Source organism: Scomber scombrus, chromosome 13, assembly GCF_963691925.1.
Source record: "Scomber scombrus chromosome 13, fScoSco1.1, whole genome shotgun sequence".
NCBI lineage: Eukaryota > Metazoa > Chordata > Actinopteri > Scombriformes > Scombridae > Scomber > Scomber scombrus.
The window spans coordinates 18,178,355-18,186,190 of record NC_084982.1 but is presented as its reverse complement, the minus strand read 5'-3'; the positions used below and the strand labels follow the sequence as shown (position 1 = coordinate 18,186,190).

The window sequence follows — 7,836 nt, the reverse complement described above, 5'->3', positions numbered from 1 at the left end:
TGAGCAAAACAATGCGCCGGCGGCCAATCCCCGTCACCGATTCAAGCGCTCACTTGAACTGTCTGACGACACGAGGGGCAGCTCAAAAACTCGTTCATTCATCTGTCTGTAAAAGAAACTTGACACTTAGTTGTACGGTTAGCAGACCTGTATATTTTTTAAGCCTTAGTTATATTCAGCAACTTCTCATTCACATCTGTGCTGCTTCACTTAAGGAGTTAACTGTGGGCTAACATGACAAAAATCCTGTTAGCTTGCAGCGCTGTTAAATCCCTGAGACAAGGATGTGTAGTTGGCAGAGGAGTCGGCAACACGTCCGCCTGGCTGAGGCTTCAAACTACTAAACTTTTTAGTGTCAAGGTAAGGAAAGAGTGTGTGAGTTAAAGCTGTTGTTGTCAGTGGTAGTTTCGGGAAATTCTCCAATACTCCCCCCTCCCAAAAAAAAGGAAAGAGCTGAACTGAGAGCTAATGCCGCAGTGTGCCTCTGGACTCTGGAGGCCAAACTCCGTAGAAAAACCTTTGAAGTCTGTTGTCTCTCCTCTGCACACATGTTCAAACTTGTAAAAAGTAATTCCAGGTATTTGTTTTCGCAAACAGCAGGGGCTACTCTTTGGTTCGGCATAGATACAGCACAACAAACAGCTCTTGTTTTAACATATTTTTTTTTTTAACCTGAGCTGTAGTTTTCCAGTTACCCCTCTTGTGCCACAGCATGTTGTGAGCCCCTTGAAAAAGTTTGACATGTGTTAAAACAACTTCTGTTTGCTGGAATTAGAAATAATAGGAATAGCTAATGTTTTGCATACAGCTGTGTGCACCATGTTGTGTGTATGCATCATTTTTTAGATGCACACTGATAGCTTTATCTCACTTTAATTGTATCATGCTTGCACAGAAAAGCCCATATGTTTTTTTGTTTTTTTAACTATAGTGAGAGTTGTTATGAATTGTTAAGTGTCTATTTAGTAACCTTTTTATTTGCAGGCTGCAATTTACTCCCTTTAAACATGAAAAATACATTAATGGTTGCAATGCATTGTATAAACCAAGCCTGTATGTATACATTTTATAGTGATGTATTTTTGAATAGCATTGTTTTTGTGAGAAATAAAGTGTATCGTTGGTCACTGTTTTTGTCATGACTGGCGGTCACAGTGGGTCACAACAGCCTTTATACTCACAGATTTCGCTCTCTCTTTTTCACACACACACACACACACACACACACACAAACACACACAAACACACACAAACACACACACACACAAACACACACAAACACACACACACACTGAACGGAAGAACAGATTTGTCTGTCTCAGCATTCACAGCACAATCCACAGTGCCCTGCTGCAGTTTCAGCATGAAGAGCCAGTGGCTCACTAGTTCCCATCACTCCTAAACCCAAAGTCTGCAACACATCTATTACAAAGGTTTAGGCTTCATGAAAATACATTATTATTGTGTGAGATTTTGCTGGTAATGTGCCTGCACTCTTTTAACTCCCAGGCCCAGACAGCCCACCTGGTCTTGGAGGATGGCACCAGGATGAAAGGGTTTTCCTTTGGCCATGATTCCTCTATAGCTGGTGAACTGGTCTTCAATACTGGCTTGGTGGGGTAAGAAGAATACATGCTGACATACTGTCAACCTCCATTAAAACTTGTCATGCTTGAACTTGCTTTTTTTGAAGATTCGAGGAAAAGTAAAAACAGATCAACCTTGCATTTATGTGGACATCCTTCCAACTTTGGCATTTGGTTTTTAAGTTGTCTGACAAGACCAGTGTAAACAACATTTTGTCAACACAACAATGTGCTCCAGCATCACCACACTACAATATTCTGGCATATTTATCTTGCTTTTCCCTTTCTTTAGATATCCTGAGGCTCTGACTGACCCTAGCTACAGGGGTCAAATCCTGACCCTGACCTACCCTATTGTAGGGAACTACGGGGTACCCAACACCCAAAAGCTGGACGAGCTGGGCTTGAGAAAATATGTGGAGTCCGAGCGCATCCAGGTACGAAAGTCAGCAGTGTTTGGGGGGGTTTCAGATAGGTTTCCGATCTGAGTGCTGTATTGTATATACACATTCCTTTTATATCCTGATATTTCATGTGTTTTGTTTTTGTTCTTGTTTATGCCCTGAATTTGGTTATAGCTAGGAGTGTCACGATACTCCAAATCCACTTTCAAACATTTAATTGAATTAAAATTTTCCAGCACTATCAAGTCTTTATTTGTATAGATCAACAGGTCATTGGTTTTATGCCTGTCATTTACATTTTCAAATTCTTTAAAAAGATAGTTTACAAGGTATTAAGTATGAAATAACCATCATATATGCCACACTGAGGCCATATAGTCAAGTTTGAATAACTTATTTAAAATGTAATGATAAATTCTTTCATCAGTCAAGTGGGAACAAACAGGATTAATGTTGGTGAATTTTTTCTGGTGAAAAAACCCATCAAATGCTCTTCTTAGATGGTCCCACTGCACTCTTTTTACAGCTGGCTGTACATATAGAACAAGTGTGTATCAAAGTTTACAAACTGTTGTTTTTCTGTCAACAAGGTATTAATTGTTTACACAACTCACGGGGAAGACAAATGTTGTCACACCAGTGACCTCAGGGAAGCAGGAGGATTTTCCAGTTCTGTTGTTTGTCCATCATCTCGGACTCCGCCAGTGGCCGGATAAGCTTCACTGTGTTGTCTTTGAAATGTTGTCTTTGTTTATTCAGATGTGTGAAAATAGGTCAGGGTGGAGAAAAAAAAGCAGGGTAAATTGGTGATCTTTTAATTGGTAATTTTTAAATTGAACGCTTGTTTCAACCGTTTTTTGATTTAGAATCAAAATCATGACACCCACAGTTATAGCCACAGAATATTTGGCAGCAGCAGTTAATAGAGTCATAGGGTTGAAACAATGAATTGATTAATAGATTAGTCATACGACATGAAACTGATCAACAACTTTTTTTTTGTAATACATTTATTTTTATGTTTTGAGAAAAAATGCCAAAACGTAACTAGTCTGCTTAGTTTTCTATGATAGCAATACCTTTTGCTTTTTGGACTTTTGATCAAACAAAACAACCAGATGTGTCAACCTGGGCTAAGAGAAGCTGTAATAGGCATTATCACCATTTGTTTTACTTAATCTGTTGTTAAAGATGACCATTTACATATGATATTGATAATAAAAATAAACATTAGTTACAGCCCTATGCATAATACTAACGGTGTACTTTTATCAGTTTTTCTATAATGAAAGACATTAACAACACTGTTTTTGTGTGCAATACATGTTTTGGATGGTATTGAAATGTATAAGAAATGGGATTTCTCTCTGTTTAGCTTCACAGGTGTGATGACAGCAGTTCTTGACAACATACACATTAGGTGCAAGTTCAGTTAAGAAGTGAGGTACTGGGAGGCTTTTTAGTTTGACCTATAACCTTTAATGCTGAAATTGTACTTTGGTGTTGTGCTTTGGTGTTTTATAGGTATCTGGTCTTCTGGTTCAAGACTACAGCCATGAATACAGCCACTGGAACTCTGTCAAGTCTCTGGGTCAATGGCTGCAAGAAGAGAAGGTCGGCATTCAGAAAAGTGACCAAATATCCGAGTAGGATAAGACTCTGTAGTGCCGATGGTGAATTCACAAATTTTACTTTAATTCTTTAAAGGTTCCTGCACTGTTTGGGATAGACACCAGAATGCTGACCAAGGTCATCAGAGACAAGGTACTGTAAATATAATGATATGCTCTGCTGCATCTACTACAAATGGATGGTTTGACCTCTGACACTTTTTATTTGGCTTGTTTTCTCCTCAGGGCACAGTTTTGGGAAAGATAGAATTTGATGGCCAGCCTGTTGACATATCTGATCCCAACCAGAACAACCTGGTAGAAGAGGTCTCAACAAAGGTAAATATATTGTGCCCATAAACCAGGTACAACTGGTGTAATAGACCAAATCAAGCATATTTTCTGTCTACAAATTGATGAGTGCTAACCTCTCTTTTCTGTGTCTTCCCACCCACTAGGAAACCAAAGTATTTGGAAAAGGAAATCCAATCAAAGTGGTGGCAGTTGATTGTGGTATTAAACATAACATCATTCGTCTACTGGTTAAGGTGAGAAAGAATGGATGCAGAGGGAGTGAAAAAAAACATCCTTGTCATTGTGTGTGTGTGTGTGTGTGTCCTCATTAGATTACACACTTAATTAAAGATGATATTTTTTATAAGTGAGCCTCAAATGACCTTCACTGCACAAAAAAAAGTTAACATACTTTCATGTTTTCTGCAACCTGACCCAGAAAATTTGAGCTGGTAATGCTAAGTCTAAACATCCTGCAGTGTTTGTTCTTTGTCATCTAAAGTGTAAGAGAAAGTGTGCCTCTCTGTGGTTCATGCTCCACTTATTAATGGCTCGTCATTCATAATGTTGATCATAATGTTCTTTTTATTTGCCTTCAACGGTTTGGTTTCCAAAGATGGTAATTTGTCAGATAATAGGTGATATTAATAATAAATGAAAAGTATTAATTAGTTTTAGTTTACACTGTGAATTTGTAACTTTTTGACCATAAAATGTGATGACAGTGTTCCTTTTTTATGGTAGCTGATTGAATTTGTACGACATAATGAAACCTAATTTGTTTTCTCTAATTGTCTAATCATACATATAAATATTGTAATTGTTGGAAAAACTTGGTGTCTAATCATTCGTTACATTTAGTGAATGGATATTTTGGCCAGCAGAGCATCTATCACTTGTGTAACATTCACAGGATTCATTAAGACTTCATATTAACATGACAATTGTTAAGTAACTCCATAAGATTATAGAATATCTCTATATGTATGTGTGCAGCGGGGTGCGGAGGTTCACTTGGTACCATGGGACCAGGACTTGCTGAGTCTTGAGTATGACGGCCTGTTCATCTCCAATGGACCAGGTGATCCGTCTCTGGCCAAGACACTCATCCACAATGTCCGCAAGGTGGGACATGAGACATATCTTAAATTGTATTTTTCATTTTTTTTAAGACATATCATGATCTACTATCATAAATAATATTGGTATGTATTCTGTGAAGGTGCTGGAGAGTGATCGTCCCCAGCCAGTGTTTGGGATCTGTATGGGCAACCAGATTACTGCTCTTGCTGCTGGGGCTAAGTCATACAAACTTCCCATGGGAAACAGGTGAACTCTTAAGAACTAAGCATAGTTAAGACACAATATGCCATAAATATTTCAAAATAAAGGACTGCTTATGTTTAGCATACTGTACAGTAAAGCTTTTCAGTGATTTAAAATGATCATCTCCCATTTTATCTTCTTCATCAATATTTATGTCTGTGGTTCTCAGGGGCCAGAACCAGCCAGTGCTGAATGTGATGACTGGCCAGGCCTTCATTACAGCGCAGAACCATGGCTACGGCATAGACAGCGAGTCCCTGCCCCCAGGATGGAGCCCGCTTTTTATTAATGCCAATGATGGCACCAACGAGGTTGATTTCACTCTATGTCAATGTTCTCTTACTGTCTAAGAAAATATGGCATTTGATTTTTTTTGTCCCACAACTTCAATAAATAGCACCAATTTCTCATTCCTCATGGAAATATAGACCTGAGTCTACAAAATAACATTTTATGAAGATAAATGCATGTTTCTGAAATGCAGAATCCAGTATGCTTGATTTTTTGTTTCCTTATATCTACTCTGCATCTTTTCCAGGGCATTATGCACAACACTAAGCCTGTTTTCACAGCCCAGTTCCACCCTGAGGCCAAAGGCGGTCCCACAGACACAGAGGTAATTAAAGACTTTAACAGTGCAGGATAAAGTACCTGAATACCATGCATAAGTTAAGTAAAGGTATCTTTACAGGATGCAGCTTTAGTAAAACTTGAAGCAATACATCTGTGCATGTTCAAAATATGGTAAATACTGTTCTATGTTCTTTGGCCCAACATATCATTGAAATATCATGAATATGTAAACCAGCTGTGGCAGTAAAAAAACAAAACTGAATATGACCAGTTACTACATCAGTGGCAGTGAAAGATGTAATCATATGTGGTGTTTGATGTTTGACTGCACCAGGGACTCAGGTGTTGGGAAACACCACTAATAATGCGTATCCTTCTGCCTACAGTAAAGTGTTGAAGGCTCTGTGCAATAGGTTTTGTCTCCCACATGGCAGGCAAGGACTATAGTTCAAGTCTCGGTCAAAGTATACTGTAACCTCTGTCATATTAAAGCAGAATAATAAGACCCGATCCTCTCTACCCAAATATACAGTTGACAGCTCAGTAGGAGGATTCTTTCTTTCCACCTGGGTTTCACGCCTGTGGGTATCATAACAATTTTGCACAGTGCCCATGACAAATCTGTCTCCAACTGGCAGGGAAGTGCAATATCTTAAATACATGTTTCTAAGACTGATGAAACTGCTCTTATGTATTACCTTTTATCATAAGAAGAATGAAAGTGTGTCTGTCAACAAACAGTCAGTTTTGTATGAAACACAGCCCCTTTGTTTGTCCAAGGGGAAGAAAACAGAAGATCCTCCATTTATTATAAATATATGGTACTGTTCAAAACTGTGGTTATACTGGCATTTTCATATACTGAATATTAGCATTGTTTGTCTTGTTGTGTTTCAACAGTTCCTCTTTGATGCCTTTTTATCCCTGATCGAGAAAGGAAAAAATGCCAACATAGTGTCAGTCATGCCTAAGAGACCTAATATCCCTCCCAGAGCTCAGGTACAGTAAATCAAACTGGTTCATCAGTGCTTTGTGAATGGCAAGTAACTCTGCATAACATAATGTTTGTATGTGACAACCATATAAACAGGATGTTTCATATTTGACAAATAAATAAAACAACAGGAAATACTACATTTTAATTGAAATGCTATGAATTAATTTCATGCTTCACAGTTTCTGTTAATTACTGTTTTTACAAGGTACTGTGTGTGTTGCTGGTGTGTCTTTGTGAATGCAGGTGTCAAAGGTGCTGGTACTAGGTTCTGGTGGTCTGTCTATTGGTCAGGCTGGAGAGTTTGACTACTCTGGATCTCAGGCAGTCAAGGCCATGAAGGTAAGAATAAATATGTTAACCTACCTGAAAAAGCACAAAAAATGGTCAAAAGTTTTATATATGATGCCTGAACATACCGTAGATCCAGGCAGTCTGATTATGTATTATTTTGACAATAAATAAAAGACAACACATCACAAATTCCGTCTAATCATTTGTGATGACTAATACTACTTATGCTATACATATAAGAAATAAGAAGTTCATCAACTAGGTGTCAGTTTGCCCCAAGTAAGTGTTATCTGTAGCCTATTATGGTCAAAAACCAAACAGAATAAGCTAGGCAGGAATATGATACTGCGTTTAAATAAATGATCAAAACTAACTTGAGATAGATGTATAAAGATGTCACATCAAAAAGTAACAATACAAGTGTAAACAATCAGCTAGAAGTCATATTAAAAAAACATTAAGAATCACACAAGGAAAAGAGCATTTGATGGGTTAAAAAAAGATATGTGCATGTGTGAAGAGAAGACTGAAGTCACCCTGAAACATCTAGAAAAGAAGATCAGTTGAAAAAGAATCAGTACAGCACAACATGAAATTATGATCACGATTGTGTGAATCAGCATTCAGCACTTAGTGATAATGTCTATAAAATAAAAATCCCAAAATGCTCTTGATTGACTCCAACATTTTATTATCTGTTTGATAAAGCACATTTTCTTTAATTAAATGGCACAAGAGCAAGATGCAAGCATGAT

At 37.8% G+C, this 7,836-nt stretch overlaps 1 protein-coding gene across 1 annotated transcript in view; it reads left to right on the top strand.

Moving 5' to 3' along the window:
* The first annotated feature begins 234 nt into the window (after positions 1-234).
* cps1 (carbamoyl-phosphate synthase 1, mitochondrial) overlaps positions 235-7,836 on the top strand; it is a 50,513-nt gene continuing 42,911 nt past the window's right edge. Inside the window, exons 1-13 of the mRNA XM_062431304.1 lie at positions 235-360; positions 1,510-1,619; positions 1,879-2,023; positions 3,515-3,604; positions 3,698-3,754; positions 3,847-3,939; positions 4,059-4,148; positions 4,891-5,019; positions 5,117-5,223; positions 5,390-5,531; positions 5,759-5,836; positions 6,694-6,792; positions 7,034-7,129. Coding sequence (XP_062287288.1) covers positions 235-360; positions 1,510-1,619; positions 1,879-2,023; positions 3,515-3,604; positions 3,698-3,754; positions 3,847-3,939; positions 4,059-4,148; positions 4,891-5,019; positions 5,117-5,223; positions 5,390-5,531; positions 5,759-5,836; positions 6,694-6,792; positions 7,034-7,129 — 1,362 coding nt within the window. The remainder of the gene's footprint in view (positions 361-1,509; positions 1,620-1,878; positions 2,024-3,514; positions 3,605-3,697; positions 3,755-3,846; positions 3,940-4,058; positions 4,149-4,890; positions 5,020-5,116; positions 5,224-5,389; positions 5,532-5,758; positions 5,837-6,693; positions 6,793-7,033; positions 7,130-7,836) is intronic.